This window comes from Syngnathus floridae, chromosome 5 (assembly GCF_059516105.1).
Source record: "Syngnathus floridae isolate MCC-2025c chromosome 5, RoL_Sflo_1.0, whole genome shotgun sequence".
Taxonomy (NCBI): Eukaryota; Metazoa; Chordata; class Actinopteri; order Syngnathiformes; family Syngnathidae; genus Syngnathus; species Syngnathus floridae.
In genome coordinates, this window is record NC_142417.1 from 1,021,267 (window position 1) to 1,039,107 (window position 17,841).

At 43.2% G+C, this 17,841-nt stretch overlaps 4 protein-coding genes across 5 annotated transcripts in view; 1 reads left to right on the forward strand and 3 right to left on the reverse strand.

Moving 5' to 3' along the window:
• Positions 1-87: 87 nt before the first annotated feature.
• Positions 88-6,736, reverse strand: LOC148397327 (dynamin-1-like protein). 2 transcript variants are annotated; one of them, XM_088375913.1, is made up of 18 exons: positions 6,553-6,736; positions 6,014-6,159; positions 5,726-5,867; positions 5,476-5,514; positions 5,276-5,322; positions 5,119-5,190; positions 4,920-5,006; positions 4,696-4,858; positions 4,495-4,615; positions 4,088-4,426; positions 3,826-3,946; positions 3,593-3,748; positions 3,358-3,447; positions 3,189-3,287; positions 3,010-3,126; positions 2,648-2,757; positions 2,419-2,578; positions 88-2,342 (listed from the first exon to the last, which is right to left on the reverse strand). In XM_088375913.1, exons 2-18 carry the CDS (start codon positions 6,113-6,115, stop codon positions 2,286-2,288), a joined length of 2,022 nt encoding a protein of 673 aa, XP_088232039.1. In that variant the 5' UTR covers positions 6,116-6,159; positions 6,553-6,736; the 3' UTR covers positions 88-2,285. The 2 variants fall into 2 exon arrangements, 1 of the variants encoding a protein (XP_088232039.1); XR_015858568.1 differs by lacking the exon at positions 88-2,342 and having other exon boundaries at positions 2,432-2,578; positions 2,648-2,753.
• A 116-nt stretch (positions 6,737-6,852) lies between these two features.
• Positions 6,853-9,003, reverse strand: ubl4a (ubiquitin like 4A). The gene is made up of 4 exons (XM_088375915.1): positions 8,833-9,003; positions 7,837-7,942; positions 7,444-7,655; positions 6,853-7,366 (listed from the first exon to the last, which is right to left on the reverse strand). Exons 1-4 carry the CDS (start codon positions 8,878-8,880, stop codon positions 7,256-7,258), a joined length of 477 nt encoding a protein of 158 aa, XP_088232041.1. The 5' UTR covers positions 8,881-9,003; the 3' UTR covers positions 6,853-7,255.
• A 976-nt stretch (positions 9,004-9,979) lies between these two features.
• On the forward strand, positions 9,980-17,812 carry prkg1l (protein kinase cGMP-dependent 1, like). The gene is made up of 19 exons (XM_088375204.1): positions 9,980-10,470; positions 10,554-10,665; positions 10,899-11,065; positions 11,601-11,714; positions 13,215-13,320; positions 13,799-13,862; positions 14,035-14,112; positions 14,222-14,313; positions 14,382-14,447; positions 14,531-14,608; positions 15,233-15,332; positions 15,412-15,551; positions 15,809-15,898; positions 15,978-16,119; positions 16,268-16,431; positions 16,651-16,773; positions 16,854-16,916; positions 17,139-17,205; positions 17,284-17,812. Exons 1-19 carry the CDS (start codon positions 10,281-10,283, stop codon positions 17,368-17,370), a joined length of 2,043 nt encoding a protein of 680 aa, XP_088231330.1. The 5' UTR covers positions 9,980-10,280; the 3' UTR covers positions 17,371-17,812.
• The window catches only part of bin3 (bridging integrator 3), a 33,089-nt gene continuing 27,803 nt past the window's right edge, over positions 12,556-17,841 (reverse strand). Inside the window, exon 15 of the transcript XR_015858474.1 lies at positions 12,556-13,340. The gene's annotated coding sequence lies outside the window, so the exon portion shown is untranslated. The remainder of the gene's footprint in view (positions 13,341-17,841) is intronic.

The window sequence follows — 17,841 nt, forward strand, 5'->3', positions numbered from 1 at the left end:
AATGCAAGAATTTAAATTGTTTGAATTTTTATGACAAAATACTGTCAAAACCTTCCAAAATGATCAATTATTGCCCGACTCCATCCATTTTCCTTCACTGAAGTTTAATGGCCTCCAAAAGTAAAACATTTATGACAAATATTGGCAGGCAAGAACTCAGAGGCAGTGCACGCATTGTGAATAATTTACACTTAAATAATACAAAATTTGCACTCGTTCGTGGCGGCTCCTGGTTGCGTTCCCAACGCATACGTCCTCGATTTGATCGACGATGATGCCCTTCGATGGTGCCGTTAAAGGTATTTCTTCTATAACAATAACATGTTTTATTGGAGATGGCCAAAGACATTTTAGGGCCACAGAGAACGGAAAAAGAACAAAGTCGCCGAAATCACGAGGAAGAGGTCATCATTTTCATGGAATTTTTTTTGTTTTAAAAAGAACAAAAAAATTGAAAAAAAAAAAACCCCAGTCCTTATATTTTTAACAACTAATTAAATCATTATTACTTTAATAATGATATGTATAACATTTTGAAGTTATTTTTGTTAACATGAGCCTTTTTATGATCAGTCTTTCGTCTTGTAACATGACAACCTTTTCCTCATAATTGTACTTTTTTGGAACTTCCCTAATAAGTATGCAAAGCGACACATGATGATACATATATATGGACTTTGCATTCGGGCAAAGAATGATCCTTATCACCAGTTTGGGTTGACAAAACAAGCAACATTTACATATACCATAGTAGTCAGGGTAACGTGTCGGGTTACATTCTCGGTTTCATTATTTTTTTTTTTCATAGGGACACGGCAGGCATATGTGGAAATAAGATTGCATGCTGAGTGTTTCCAACAAGCACAATTAGACTCCTCAGTTGTAAGAGCGTCTCTTCCCTCTAAAAAAAAAATAAATAAAAAATGATCTTTGGGTAAAACTATTTCTACAATGAAGATTGTATCTGATCCCTGGGAGGCATCACAGGTCATCAACAGGGTTCTCTACTAGAAGTGTGACAAGGAAGGTGAGCTTTATATTTCAGCTGCCTCATGACACTCAAACTGAACATCGTAATAAATCAATAGCATGCTTGCCTAAAGTTTGAGCATCGAGTACTTATAAGCTTTTTTTTTTGGTATTTTTCAATCTGACGCGAAAACAGATCCCTATCAATGAAACCTGACTTCTTGAAGGTCAGTTTTAAAAAAAAAATGCACCTGTTATTACAGTAGTGAAAGGGAACATGTACCATATATTTGTGCAAAATCAGGTTCACCTGAAAAAAACATGATAGGTTGAGAACAACAAATGAGAGGCTTTAAGCTCAGCCGCCTATAATACTGTGGCTGGGATTCCACACAAATTCGATTGTGTTCTTGCCCTGTCAAATGACTTGATCTAATACAAACTTAGTGCTTTGACATCACCATCGCAAACATTTTAGAAACTCAATTGTCTTCTTATGGTCAGAAAGACGGATGGCAGCAAGTGGATTTAAACTGGAGTGCAAGCCACAATTGCTGATTCAGCACCTGCTTAACGAATGTTGGCCATTTCTGGACATACAAATAAAACTTAAAACATTGCACATGTAATGTACATGTATGACACACTTGGCATGACAAAACGACATAAAGGGAGTCTGAGACTTTGTTCACATTGACAGTGAAGTGGCAGAACCTGAGTGAGGAGCCCTGGAGGTTTTGCTTGAGGGCAACAACGAATCGAAATGTGCTAAATGTTCATTGGTCCAGGAGAAATTGCGCGCGCGCACACACACACACAACCACACACACATACAGTGGATATAAAAAGTCTATACCCCCCTGTTCAAAAGTCAGGTCATCGTGTTTTTTTTTTCTTTTAAAAATAAGACAAAGATAAATCATTATTCTTTTTCTTTTTTTTTTTTTCACTATCAATTTGACATACAAGGCCGGATGGATCTAAAGCTTAGTCGAACTTTATCAGGGCTTCATCAGAGGCACTTTGAATGGGCAGATGTGTGCCGCCTGCCATTTAGTAACTTGACGTGATTGGTTACTAATGAGCAAAGCCACATTTCCAGGTCTGAGAGGGTGTGCACACTTATGCAACCTCCGCTCCCAAAATTATTCCATTTTATTGAGTTGTATTATTGTGGCAAAATGTTCTGAAATGATTTATCTTGGTCTTATTTTGTGAAGAGAAAAACTGAGATTTGAACAGAAGCGTGTTTGCCTTCCTCTTACTGTACATCATTATTCTTGTTGTCGAGAAAGTGAAGTGTGTGCTTCCTTTAGCTACCACAAGTGTGTCTCTCTGATCTCGGAGATGATGTGATTGGCCTTCTTAAGTGCCTGTAAGAGAATGACGAGAGAGTTTCAATAAAACTCGTTCAGGAAAAACACAAAAAAAAGAAGAGGTTGGGTTTACCTCCAGCATTTGCGCAACCTCGGTCCTCTGCTGCGCTGTGTCCTGCGACTCGATGAGCAGGTCCTGGAGTAGCGTCTGTTTATAGAGCTGACCCACCAGCTCGCTCTGCAGATGCTCCTTGACATAGTTCACCAGGAAGTGCATGACTGTCTTGGGAACGCTACGCAACACACACACACACTAAAAGTTAAGATGACTCGCAAAACATGCCAGAGAAGGTTCGTCTGACCTGTCTTGGATGGTCTTGCGGACGATGAGGAAGTAAGACTTGATGAGTCGCTGGATGACCTCACAGTCCTTCTGCTCCTTTGAACTCAACTTACGAGGCACGGGCACTGTCTTGAGGAGAAGACAGTCAACACCCTACCATGGTACCTTAATACTTGCACCATTTTTTCTTTTTGCTAAGAAATGTGACTCCAAATTGAACTATAGCCACTTGGCCACTAGGTGGCGGTAGACAACCTTAAATGATGAAAATACGTCTGTTTGTTTTGAATTTAAAAACGGAAACTGCCTCTCGGAGGTGCAAAGTCGTCTAATCCCCCAACTTTGGGGTAACTGCTGAGCAAAATGTTTGCCATCACTCACTGTGTCAAGCAGGTTAATGGGCTGCCCTTTACTGGGGCTGCCAAAGCCCGCAGTCGGAGCTTTGTCCTCTGCCACCTTGTCATTCTTCCAGCGCTTGGTTGCATCCAGGCCGTCTGCCTAATGGCCACAGGAAGTCAGGCGGAACTCTTTTACCACATTGCGACGATGCCATCAACTACCTGCTGACTGTTGACGGATGCCGAGACCTGCGCCGCGTCCGTGAAGTCCGGATGCTTTGTGTTGATGTAGGCCAGCTCTATTGCTACTAAATTATGCACCTGGAAAAAGAGCACAAGTCGGTTAAAAGACGCTCGTGTGAATTTTTAATACAACTAAAAGCAGGGCTACCATTTCATTGGCAATTGGCAGGCGCTTCCTGAGCAATCCCGTCACGACTTCCACAATGGAATCATGCAGTTTGGGGAATCTCAGAAGCTCCTGGCAAACATCAGAAACAAACTCAATTACAGGAGAGCAAATCACATGCCATCACAAAATGTTTTTTTGTTCCATACCGCTATTACGTCAGTGTGAAGAAAAATAAATAAACGAGGATCCCAGAGCGAAAGCCTCCTTTCCATACTTGCGTGCTGAAAGACGAGCAGTGCTGGATGATCCTCTGCAGCTCTTCGTGGACCAGCTCCACACAACGCAGACTGGGCTCTTCCAGACGCTTGATTTGACGCTTCACCAGCAACTCAAAGGACACCTCCGGCACAAAAAGTGCCGGGCGCGGACCCTGAAGGGCAAATCAACGCCCTATCACCAAGCCCTCCATTTACGGTGAGCGGCGTAGAAAAGTTAGAAGGAACCTACGGTAGCATTGCGGATGGCGGTGAGGATGTCGAATTCTGTCAGTCCTCCCAGAGGGTCGATGGACTGCAGAGTGCGACCGAAGGTTTCGTGGAAGATGTAACAGATGCGAGCGCCGCCGCAGCTGCAAGGGAGGCACATTCAGCTTACAAGTCAAGTCCAAAATGATCAGTATTGATCAGAAAGCCACGTTTAGGGCGCATGAAACTCGATTTTAAGTCACCGGCATTTGCATCGGATCATGCAAAGAGAAGACTTTGCTCACAGCTCCGAGGTTTGGATATAGCGCGCCGTTCCCTCGATGGTGTTGCAGTAATCGCTGGCGAACTTGGTGACAATCTGCAGCAGAGTGGCGCTGTGGTCCTCCACCGGCTGGCCGTAGCTATTGAGACGCGACTGGTACTGGGTGCTGAGAACCGTCACGCGGGTCTTGAGGTCCGGCAGGCAGTCTCGGATGTGGTGCATGAGAAGCCTGCTGAGCGTTTTGGCCAGGTAGCGAGAGCCGGCACGGGACGCCAGCGACGGGTAGTGACGCTGCAGGAAGGCCTGCTCGTCCTTCACGCTGTCCCCCAGGCTCTTCTGAGTGTTGATGTCGTGCTGGCTCCTACCAGCGGCAAATCGAGAATCAACGGCCGATCGTGGGGGTCAACCGGGCTCGTCGTTAGCGCCAACCTGTTAACCACCCCGATGATCCCGAGCCTGACCGGAATGACTCGACCGAGAAGTACCTCCAGAGCGTCTGTCCCCGCGTCCATCAAATCCAGCTTGCTGACCACGAGGAGAGTCCGTCGACCTGATGGACAAAAGAATGCAACGATATGACCTGTGAGTCAAAGAACGGGAGTGGCCGCTGAGTTTCAAATCCTATCTCACCATCTGGATCCACCTCACGGGCCAATTTCAGAGCGTCCGTGGTAGCCAAGTCGGAGTTGGCGGGGGACACGGAGAGGATGAGGGAGTTGGGATTGGAGATGAAGGACAAGATCATCTCCTGGACTTGGGCTTCGATATCCTCGGGCTGATCCCCAACTGGAACCTGAGGCCACGGTCAGGAGTTAATCAAGTTTGGACGTCAATGCCCAAACGCGTGACTTTACCTTAGTGATGCCGGGCAAGTCAACAAGGGTCAGATTGAGGACTTTGGGGGAGAAAATCTTCAAATGGATGGGTTCGGGAGTGATTCCCTGTTGGACACGGAAGAAAGCATAAGAAAAAAAAAATCACAAGCCATTAGTGAGTGAACAGCTTCAATCAACAACAAAAAATCCAAACATCATGACGGAGCTTCCTCCTTACCTTGTTGTTGCCTGAAGAACGTTCAGTCTCCGCCTCGATTTCTTGACGAATTTCCCCAAAATCTGTAAAAACCTTTTTAAACACACAACATAAGGAAAAGATTAAAAGAAGATAAAGAACATTCGGCGCACAGCACATGGTTTTATGGTTAGCCAACCTGATTCTTGCAGTGCAGGAAGGTGCCCCATTCTTCAGCTTTGACAGCTAAGCAGACAAATGTAAATGATTTGTTTGGAATCGAGACAAAACAAGCAGTCACATTTGTGTTCAAAGACTTTCCACATATGTACATGGCATGTGTCCAATGTACCAAATGCTAACAAGGAAGAAAACATGCACAGAGGAATTTGACGAGACCTGGGTAGTTGTTTTGTGTAGTTTGTTTAACCCCATTTCCTGGAAAGTATGATGGGGGGGGGAAAGAAAGTGTTAGTACACAAGAATGAAAGCTTTAAAAGAAAGATCTAATAGTGAGCAACTAGGACGTAACAAGCTAAAAATGACTCCAAGCAGCAGCCTAATATAAAAATAGATGATTGAACATTTGTCAAGTGTATTTCTGACCTTGCGCTTAATTCATCCGCTTTCTGGTTACAAAGCTACACACCATTTTCAGTCTTCAGTCGCTCCTCCAGAGGTGCGACGTTGACAAGCTGCAGCACCAGCGGTCGTCTGGTGACGATCCCCGAGCCTCGGGGCAGGAAATCGCGTCCAACCAGACTCTCCAGCACTGAGCTCTTCCCGCTACTCTGTTAGGAAACACACAAACATAGTACAGTGACACTTGCACCACTCATTGAAACATTACTTCAGTTTTGTCATCACCCGACAGAGCTGCATGAAAAATACAGCCTAATATGACCAGTAAGCGTGCATGAAAAGGGAAGGGTCTCACCTGAGATCCGACCACGACGATTTGAGGCAGATGGATGATGTCTGCGCCGACTGTGAGGAAAACCTCTTGCAAGCGGTTGATGGTGGGAATCAAAGTCTCCATTGTGCTTCCACTAGCAGAGTGGATCCACTGAGTTGGAAGTCAAGCTGGAGTCAGAAAGCATCAAAAGGCGCACGAGTGAGCTTGTTGAATCACAGTGCGGACGGAATAAGTATAGGGAACACATTTATGGGACCAAAAGGGAGGAGGAGTGGTGCTGATGAGAATGCTCAGCAGCCCTGCAGCACACACACAAGCGCGCGCGCGCCTGACCAAACACCGCTACATGTTTGTATTTTCTACGACAGTGTTGACGGACTGTTACAAATACTCACACTGACCCAATACGTCATTGCAATTTGAAGATAAACGGCATCCGAATAAGGCCGACGGGGCGCCTAATAATATCGGCTAACGTTAGCCAGCTAGGACTGGATGCAGGAAGTAGGTTGTGCTCGCATTGTGGTAAGTAGCCGTAATAAAACGAGATAGTCGCTCACCTAGCGGCGTACGACGTCAATTTCCGTGTCACCCGTCGTGTTTATCCGTCATAGTTTGTAGGAATAACACACACAGAGGGTCAATATATTCGTTTTATGGTCCAAATCGTCATTCAAGCGGTGATCCAGTTAACATCCTATGGGCGGCTCCAACGGGCAATCTGATTGGTCGATAAATAGGGGACAAGCGTAGGCGTCGGCTGATTGGTTGGTGGGCCACCGAAGCCCCCCCTCTGAACGTGCTTCGTCAACCTTTCCATGAGTTTGGCAGCTTTGTAAACGTACAAGAGGATACCGAAATAAGATGTCTCATTTTTAATATCTGAATATAAACAGAATATTTACAATGCATACAATGATCATTAGTTGTCAACAAAGAGAAAATGTACTTCCTTGTCTCCGAACAATGCACATCACCCAAACATTAAAAATAAATATCCTCAAAGACAAGTTGTGTTCCCTGGGAGCTGTAAAACATGAGACTCACAGCATAAACGATTCCTTTGTTTTCCAAAATTGTGTGATGAGGTCTCGTGACATTACTGCAGCGTAAACAACACGGACCAACCCTCTGCGGTGATGTCGGCGCTTAACAAACCATCCAAAGCTCACTCACACTCTGATTTAGGTGCACGCCGCGCTCTCGGCATCACATTTCACGCATTCACAGTAGGCAGCTTCCGGCACGGCTGTCCCTCGGACCTCAGTCCATGTACGACGTCGTGTCCATGTCGTCCACATCCGGGTGAAGCAGTCTGCCGGCCAGGCGCTCGATGTCGTCCAAACTAAGTTGTCGGAGCGAACGTTCGTAGTCCTTCAAAAAGACAATTCAAGTTAAAACACATTTTCTTGCATGGTCACCAATTCCCATGTTATCAAATAAATAAATACTTTAATCAGCTGTTCATGGACTTTGGCAGCATCTGCGGGACTAAAGTGTTTTGCGAGGATAGTGGACACAGTCTGCCACACTCCTCGAGATGTGTTTCCGTTGCTGCTGCAGGTGGCCGTCCCCGAAGCTCCGGTTCTCTCCCCCGCTGGACGGATGACCAGGTTTAACTTCGCTTCTGGCCCGATGGAATAGTCACTTAGTTTGTGTTCATCTGAAGGGATAAGTCACAATTACACACATTGGAATTTCCTTATGGGTGAATAAAAAAAAAAAAAAGTCAAGACAGTCCTGTTGTAATGTGGAACTCATTATACACTCGGCCCAATTATAGTGCCGCTAAGGGAGCAGAAGTGAGGTTCATGGAGTAGGCACGATGGTTAACCAAAATGTACCTGCGAGCGCTTTGCCTTTATAAAGCAACCGCTGCTGATTGGCTGGGATGTTGAGACGTTCCGACACGAGCTCTTTCACTGTGGAAACTTTTTCATCTTCGGTCACCTGAAAAATTACATACAACATGGTCAAGCTGAGCGCAAGTTAAATAGTTATGGGAGCTAAGGAAATACAAAATGGTTATAACTGTACATACATGGCTGCTTTTATTTCCCCAACCACCTTGTTCAAAATGTCCATTTTACTTCTACTTCCTTTAGTCAGTCTATTTAACAGCAATATGTGAACTTCTACTTAAGTAGAGAGAGAGTGAGAGTACTTTAGGAATCTCTGAATTTATGGAAGAATATTCTTTGCTTTCATTCGTGCATCGTCACAGCAAATTTCATCCTGTCCTCGACATCCTCTGCTGTTACGCCAACTACCTGGGAAGTCTTGTCTGGCCACAACCCTAAATCTCCTCTTTGGTCCTTCTGCCTCCCACCAGGCGGGCGACTCCATTTTCAGCATCCTTCCACTGTCGCTATTGTGTTCGTGGCATCCAGCTTTGTGGCGGAACTACTATTTTACTTTCATCCCCTCTGATACAAACTTGTCCATTATTATTATTGTTGTTGTTAACAAACACTGTTTCACCAGACATCAAGTTATTGCATACAAAAACGACCAAAAGCAGAAAAGAAGTACAACCTAAAGAGATGATGAGGCAGTAACGTTAGTCTGCGTCTTTGTCTGGCTGATGCTAGCAACCTACGATAAACTATTGACATTCATTACTCGTCACCGCTTGACTGGTGCAACACTGAAATTAATAGGAAAAACATAACTCTTTACTGATCAAATTACCGGTCAAAAAAATTGTGAAAAAGTGGCTGAACATATGACAGTGACCATGCCAAGCAGTTAGCGCCTAGGCGGCTACACCGGTCGGAAGCGTTAGCCGCCTGTAGCTTCGCTTCGCTTAGCACGTCAGGGGAAAGATATTCTTCACTTACGTTGACGCTGCATTCTTTTCCCTGAAGCGGCTTCACAGTAAGAATCATTTTGGATCGAACTATGATCGACTAAAACGACGATTGCTGCGGAGATTAGGCCACTAAATCGTTTGGCTAGTTTAGCTAAGGAAGACTAGGGCTTCTTCTTCGTTAACAACCCATGTTCCGCTCCTGCATTTGAGCGCCCTCTGCTGGCAGCCGGCATGTCAGTGGTTCTCAAACTGAGGTTCCCAGAGCCCCAAAGGTCCACGTATGGTATCTTCGCGGATCTCAAATTAATTTGCAATAAATTGTCTTATAATTATAAAAATATTATTAGTGTTATTGTTATCGTTATTATTTTTGTTGCTGTTATTGTTATTATTATTATTATTATTGTTATTAATTAAATGATAGTATTGAAAAGTACTTACAAATTACTTGTAATAATAAAGTAGTCATGTGTTTTTGGTTAATCTCTCTGACCATCGAGGAAGCATTTGAAGGTAATTGTTAGCACATTGCCTTATTACAGAAAATAGATGGATGGAATATGGATATTTACTTAGATGGCTGACTCAAAATAAATGATCCATTCGCAATAAAAAAAAAAATCTGCAACTAAATCTAAAACAGGACCCTCTTCAGTGCACTTAAAATCAAAACTCCAAAGCCCATACCTAATTTACAGTCATAAATAAACATTTACCACCTCATACTACAACCCCCCGTAACAATTAAACACTGCAAATAAAACAGTATTCAGGCATCCATGATTTTCTCATGTCTCCGGAAGCCCAACCTATCCCAAAAAGACGATCTGACCCGCTCCCCTCTTGTCTCATCTCAGCCTTGCGGGCTGGCTCTTTGGTCACGTGACTAGCTGCAGCCGTCTCAATTCCGACCCCCCACACCCACCCCACCCCACCGTCCACCACCCAACTAGAGAGGAGGGAGCATCATCCTTCTCTTCACTTTCAGAGGACATTTGCGTGCACCTGTCGAATGGACTGTCTGTACAAGGCAAGTGCTTATCTATCTATCTATCTATCTATCTATCTATCTATCTATCTATCTATCTATCTATCTATCTATCTATCTATCTATCTATCTATCTATCTATCTATCTATCTATCTATCTATCTATCTATCTATCTATCTATCTATCTATCTATCTATCTATCTATCTATCTATCTATCTATCTATCTATCTATCTATCTATCTATCTATCTATCTATCTATCTATCTATCTATCTATCTATCTATCTATCTATCTATCTATCTATCTATCTATCTTTCTGGATCTTTCCAGGATTTGTTTTTCTTGTCCCCTGACTTATTTAGCGGCTAATATTCGTTCAGTGGTGTGAGACGTCCTCCTTTGAGTGACATTGAATAAATGTAACTGCAACTTGTGGCCGCATGCAACACTTTGACATGATGTGTGACTGCACATTCAAAGTAGGTCATGGGCACGCTTCGAGACCTTCAGTTCGCCCTGCAGCTAAAGATTGAGGAGCTCCGTCAGAGGGACACCTTGATAGATGAGCTGGAGCTGGAACTGGATACTAAGGATGAACTCATTCGGAGACTTCAGGAAGAATTAGATCGCTACAGAGCCTCCGTGGTGCTGCCGGGACCTTCTGCAACCAGCGCCGGTCCGTGTAGAATATTCCGCTTTGGATGATTTGCTTCTTTTGAGTCACCCAGTATGTTTATTTTTTTTTTCTTTTGATTGCAGCCTGCTCTATTCACGATGATGACCTCCGTGTTGCAAACAGAAAGACTGTTATTTCAGAGTCCTTCACTGTGGATTCGGCAAATGTCTTCACGTTGTGTGACAAAAACCAGGAGTGAGCAAGCACTGTTTTTCTTCTCAGCGCTACACAATTCTCAGCGAGCATGCCGCAGTGCAATAACCTGTCTACTTTAAAGTTAAATACAACTGAACTGAACTATACTTAACATACTTTGCTAGCGGGTGCTTGAGTGAGCGAGAAAAATGAATTCATTTCACCCCGAATTCCTGACTATGATAATCTGCATAATCATGCCTAATTCAGCCTAATCCCCTCCGTGCTTCTAGATGTCAAAAGTTGATTCAGACGGCTTTTTTGAAGAGTAACTTGTTGAAGAACCTCGACGGAGATGAAACGAGAGCCGTCACGGCCAGCATGCAACTCACGGCCTTCCATCACGGCTGCTGCGTGATCCAGGAGGGAAGCGGCGGCTCGCAGGCTTACGTCGTACAAGGTAAGTCATGCTCATCACGCGGCAGCGCTCATCACGTCGAAGGATGTGCGAGGTGCTTGAATGTAGAAATGATTAGTAACCAAAGCGGGCGGCGTCTACAAGACTCTTGATTTGGGATCTAACAGCTGCTTCTGTTTTCTCTCTGTCATCGTGCTCGTTGCAAAGGGACCATGTCTGATTTGTTGACATTTTGATGCAGTGCATTTCGAAACCACTCCGGTGGTGAGCACGTTTGCCTCATAGTGGAGATGTTCTGGGTTTGAATCTCAGATGCTACATATAATGACATGGCGGGCCGGATCTGGCCCCGGGGCCTTGTGTTCATTCAAGACTTTAAATTGTCCATATGAGTGAATCCCAGTGTGAAGTAGGCCCGGATAATTCATCGAATTCAAAGCGACATTGTAATGTAGTGGAATGCCAATTGCTTTTTTTCATACATATGTATGTCTTTAATTTAATTTAATTTTATAATGCGACACACACTATCCGTGATTGCCGTGTTTACCAGGTGTGTGTGTGTGTGTGATAACAGAGGGGAGGCTGGACGTGACAAAAGATGGCCAGAAATTGCTCACAATCGAAGCTGGCGAAGTGTTCGGAGAGGTGGCGCTGCTCTACAACTGCACGCAAATCTACTCTGTCACAGGTACTGATGCATATGTGTGACTTTTTTTAAAATTCTTTTATATATTCAGGCTGGTATAACAAAGACGTTTCAGTGTTTAGATTAGGTACGGATGTGATTCATTTCTACCAAAGGGGATTATCACAAGCAGGGTTATTGCGGCCATGGAGGTCACAGACAACACGGCGCCTGCTGAATGATTTCCTCACATACCTACTATATGGGTGGAATTTAAAACAGTCCATCTGTATATTTGCAATGCCACATTCAACCAGAATAGGAACATCACAAAGGTGGTTATGGAATTTCACAATTGTGAGCGGATTATCGTTTTGCTAAATGAAGGCCTAGGGTTGGCTGCAGATCATCTGAACTCTGTTTGCCGTCTTTATCGCAGTGACAACAGCCCACAAATGTCCTTTGCAGCATGCCCTTCTCTAATAGCGCTTCCTTTTTATCAGCATCAAAATTATTTGTTCGCCATCTGTGATCTTGACAGATGGAACAAGATGTCACCTTTGGGAAGATCACATTAACATAGCGCCGCAATCTAATCCGAATGCTAGAGCTCCATCCCGACTCTAAATGTTAAAGTTCTGATTTACGAGATGATTCAACTAAATGTTGATTACTGTGGTTGCAAATTGTGTGGTTGTAGTTATTAGCTTGTGATTGGAGCTAATATTGTGAGTGTAATGTTGTGGAAGTCAATTTGCCTAAACAAGGGAGCAAACATAATTTCAACACAAACAACTGCAATCCACAAGTTACGTTAATACTATCGCAAAGCATCTGTGACCAAATTTGAAAAACTCTGGGAATGCCGCTAGAAAAAAATTCTCAATTTTCTTTTATTTTGGTTTCTCATTTTCTTGCATGATTGCATAGTTGCCAGTACATTTTAAAATTTCAAACCCTTTTCACCTTGATGAATCTTAAAAGATGTATTATGCATTTTGTAGCATTAATGATACCCCGAGATTGCTCCTCTCGTTACCATGACTACTGGGGGCGGAACCTGAGCCACGTGACTACATTGTCATCTACTCGTGCAAACAAAAAGGACAAAAAAAACAGGCGGCGAAATTGACGTATGACAAAGATGCCACCTGATGTATTTTCCATACATCCAGAGGCAGCACTTCATCCCCACAACAACAAATTACACTTGACAAAGCGTATGTGGTGCATTCAAAAGAGTCAGCCGTCAACCGGAAATTAAACTATCCTACACAGCTTTCTTCATAATTCTCTTTCTAATGGCACAGTTAAGCTATCAGATGTTGGACGTAATTAGAAAGTTCAAACAGTGGACATCTCCCGTCTCCCCTCACAGGCACCTTGTGTGAACCAGCACGAGTATCATAATTAATTCACACATTTTAATTATAGTTCAGGAAATCAGATTTATGCTTGATATCTTTCATTATTAATAATGTCAGCTTATGAATAATAAGTGCTCACATTTTTCGAGCCCTCTCTGATGGAACGTCGTCTTTGTCTTTTTGATGGGCTTCTCAGCACAGTCGGACAGCAAGCTGTGGGTTATCGAGCGCAAGAGTTACCAGAGTGTGCTCATGCAGAGCGGCCGTGAAAGCCTCACGCGGACGTCGGAGCTGCTGAGCAGGTGAATGGCATCGGACCCTCCTTTAAAAGAAGAAGAAGGAAAAAAAAGTGGATTATAATCAGGGGCTGAGTAAACATTTCTAAATAAATTTAAAAAAAAAAAAAAGTCTTTTTTTTTTTTAACATTTTACTCCCAACATCTGAAAACAGACACCTGCTTGGTCAAAATAAGCTTGTTACTTTATTTTTTTTTTACTCCTTACATCTGAAAACAGATATCTGCTTGTTACTTTTTATCAACAAGTGGATGACAACACAACCTAAAAATAGACATAATGGATTTTTTTGGGGTGGTTAATTTAATGTAAGCTACGTTAGCTACAGGACATTACGCATATGAAACTACCAGACAAGGACAGGACGGGATGAGATGATGAGAATGTTTCAATGATACTGAATGGAAAAAAAAAAAAAGAAAAAGCCTGCTCGTGTTGTTTCACTTTCCAGTGTCTAAAATGAAGCCCGCCTTGTGCCTGCAGTGTTCCCTCTCTGCTGTCCTTGCCAAAGGATGCCATCATGAAGATGTGTGATCTCATGGAGGAGGTACATCTTCTCAGCACGTGCTGTGCTGTGCCACTTGGCCAGCCTTGCCTATCGATCATCATTTCTTTGTTCCCCACCCCGTTCTTTCATTCCACTTTGGAATCCGTCGCTTTCCCCGCCGACCTTTTATGTTCCGTTTGATTGTTTTTCTCGTCGTTCTTTCTCTCCACAGGCTCACTACGCTCAAGGCGACTACATTATGCGACAAGGCGCCTTAGGGGACACCTTTTATATCATTAACAAAGGCCAGGTAAAGTCGGGCCACACGTCAGCACGGCTTTAGATACATCTCGTCACGAGCCGCTATTGAATTTGTCACCTTTCTCCGTTGCTTTTTGCTTTTCTTTTTGATTGGCCAGGTGAAAATCACAGAAAAGAAGGCAGGTGATGAAGAGCAAGTCGTCTCCAAGCTTTCGGAGAGGCAGTGGTTTGGAGAAAAGGCTTTGTGGGGGTACGGCCGAATTTCTCTGTGGTTCTTATCACAAAGCTTGAATTGAATCCAAGAATCGTTTTATTTAGAGAGGACGTGCGTGCCGTGAACATCATCGCGACCGGTGATGTGGCGTGTCTGCTCATTGACAGAGAGTAAGAGACCTTGCCAAGGACGGATGCACTTATGAATATTTCACGGAATGTTCTGTGATTTTTTTTTTTTTATTATCTACTAGGACCTTCCGAGATATCATTGGAGGAATGGTGTTTGACAGCAGTCACGAGGTGCAACAAAACACTGCATGCAAAGACGAGTAAGCCGAGTCTGTTCATAATTTCAAGCTGTCTCCGTCATAAACCTTTATTATCAAGACATGCCAAAGTTTCAGTGTTTAGCATTTCTTCTTTTCACACAAGGACAAGCTGACGTAAACTAGTCCCTGTTAGAAGAATAAAACAAATGGGCCTAGCAAGCATCTTGAATTATAAACTTAACAAGCAGAAAATGAATTCAAGTCATAATATGCACTGCGACACTCTGACTTTTTGAATCTAGCCAGTCAGCAGCTCAATCAGCTTATAAAGCATTTTATTTTTAATACCACTCTTAGATGCACTAAAATGACCAACTGCACTCACTACTCTATAAAGCTGGGCATTATTCAAGTCCTTTGGAAGAAATAAGAAGAAACAGGAAGTAGATACCTACCAAAATAAAACAAAAGGCAACACAAGATTGTCAGACTACCCAAACACAAACACTAGCTAACAAAAGGAGAGTCCGCCCCCTTCACAGTAGATACTATATTCTTCTTGCGCTTTCACAATACACAGAAAATCCGCAAAATGTTTTCAGAAAAAAGCATAACAGGCTTGATGTTGGCACCACTTTACTGTAAACGCGTTCAACAAGTAGGTCCACCTCAATCTGCGAGCAGATCACAAGTCAAGCATGCCGCCTCCCTCGCCTCCTCCAACTTAAGTGATTTCCAGATAATCAGCACTCTCGGTGAAGGAGACTTTGGCCGCACGGACCTGGTGAGATTCTCTCACGATGGCTGCTGCATTTTTCCAATCTTGTCACATTATCCAATTCATGGCTTGCTGCCACTTCTAGGTGCAAGTCAAGAGCAACGTCAAGCATCTGTTGGCCATGAAGGTCCTCAACAAAAAGGCCATTAGCCACCACGGCCTGCGAGAGCACGTTCTGAGAGAACGAAACATCCTGATGGATGCCGCGTGTCCATTCCTCGTCAGGTAATTTGCTCAGCATTGTTTTGATGACACGCTGTGTGGAATCTGCAACAAGATTGCGTGATTGCGCTCATGCTTACGCATCTTCGTATTGCTGCATGATATGTGGTTGGCGTCACGACAATGAATGAATGTCTGCAGTGGTCTATTCCACTGTGTTGTGTTGGATGAACAAATGCCTGCTGCCTGGGAGTAGGAGAGCGCACGTTTGTATGAAAGCAGCGGCAATCGAAAAAGAATGTTTCTCCGCTTAATTCAAGGTTGCACAAAAGCTTTCAAGATGCCGAGTGCCTCTATATGTTGACTGAGGCTTGTCTCCATGGCGATCTTTACAACTTGCTCAAAGACAAGTACGTACTTTTGAGTGGAAGGTTATCAAGACCTTCAAACCTCTGAACAAGCGCGTCAACGTGCGATTGTATTCCACAGAGGTTGTCTGGACGAGAGCAGCACCAAGTTCTTCACGGCTTGCGTGACGCAGGCATTGACCTTTCTTCACGCACGAAATGTCGTCTACAGAGATGTCAAGCCTGAAAATGTTCTTTTAGATGAGCGAGGATATGCCAAATTGGTAAAAGGCCAAAATGTTTTTGTTCCGATGAATGCAATGTAAGCAGAAGTTTTTTTTCCACCACGACTGACGACGAGGCGCTCTACGAGGCAATCGTGCGTCGGCCGTCTTGATTTCTCGTCACGTGAACGTTATTTGTCAACCTTAGGTCGGGTCCAGATGTATGAAGAAGATTGACGTGGGTAAGAAGACGTACACTTTCTGCGGCACTCCGGGCTACATGGCCCCCGAGGTCATCTTCAACAAGGGCCACAGTGTAGCCGCAGACTTTTGGTCTTTGGGTGTTTTTGTGTTTGAGCTGCTAACTGGTAGGTGAGTTTGGCATATTATTCCATTTGACATGGTTGAAACCCAATTTACGTATTCATTTATTTATTTATTTTAAAGTCTCTTTATGAAACTCTGCAACTCAACCTAGCAATTAGCCTAATCTCCTTTTTGCTATTTTCCACAACTCCCAACGTTAGCCCAATTCCGCTTTGTCGGGTTATTCATTCCACTTTGGAATTGGAACTGTCGACGTGTGTCCAGGCTTCCGTTCTGCGGCGCCGACCCAATGAGCCTCCTCAGCGAGACCATGCGCGGCATTGATAACATGGACTTCCCTAAAGCAATCAGCAAGAGTGCCTCCGCTCTCATAAAGAAGCTGTGCAGGTGTTGAAAGCAGGCACAGGCGCCACATCTTGACTGACACAATCATGCTGGTGTCCTTATTTTGATGTCCTCTCTCCAAGGCACAATCCCTCGGAGAGGCTCGGCAGTCGTAGAAACGGGGCCAAGGACATTCAGAAGCACATGTAAGACTGCAGCTTTTGCATCATACGCAAGCCTGATGTGCCTTGACTTTCATTTCTTCCCTAACCATCCTTGTAACTCTTTTCTTTTATTATTATATCACTGTCTATTCAATAAATTATTTGGAGGCCCTTTTTTATGTTGACATATTTTTCTTAGTCATTTTTTTATTTGCACACAACTAAATATGATCTAGTTTTATAGATGTGATTTTCTTTCATCAGATGGTTTGAAGGATTCAACTGGGATGGACTTAGTAGAGGAACATTGAGTCCAGCTCTCAGCCCCAAAGTAAGTATTGGGTTATTTTTTGATGAGATGTGTTCAAATATTTTGTCCTAATGAATGTATTTTTGGGGTGTCTTTAAGATTAAACACATTTGGAACAGCAGCGGGACCTGTGCTTATTATAGCGGAGATGCAGCCGAGCTGTGTACAACATGGGAGGACTTCTGATGGAGAAACTATTTTTTTGAAATTTTTATTTCAGGTTTTTTTAGTTTTTTTTTTAGGTGTAACGGTAAATAGCAATTTTACACTGGTCAATATTTCTACCCATTTTTTAGAAATATTTAGAAATTATTTCACGTCTGGTTTTTATAATAGTAATATAATAATAATATAATATTTAATATAGAAATATGTTGAGTAATATTTATAAATTGTTTGGTTCAGCAACAGTTGGACTGTGGAATTAGTTTTAGAAACGTCATAACAATATGGCAAAATCAAAAGGAAAATATCTCAAAAACTTGATGTGCCAGAAAAAATGATTACATTTTTTTAAATCTGTGTCAAAAATTTAAACGTGCCATTATAATTGCATCGGATAATATGTACATTCTGATCTTGTCTCTGCCTTATTTTCATGTATTAAAGATGTTATTGTTACTGAAAATTTATTTATTTCGAAAATGATATTTTAAA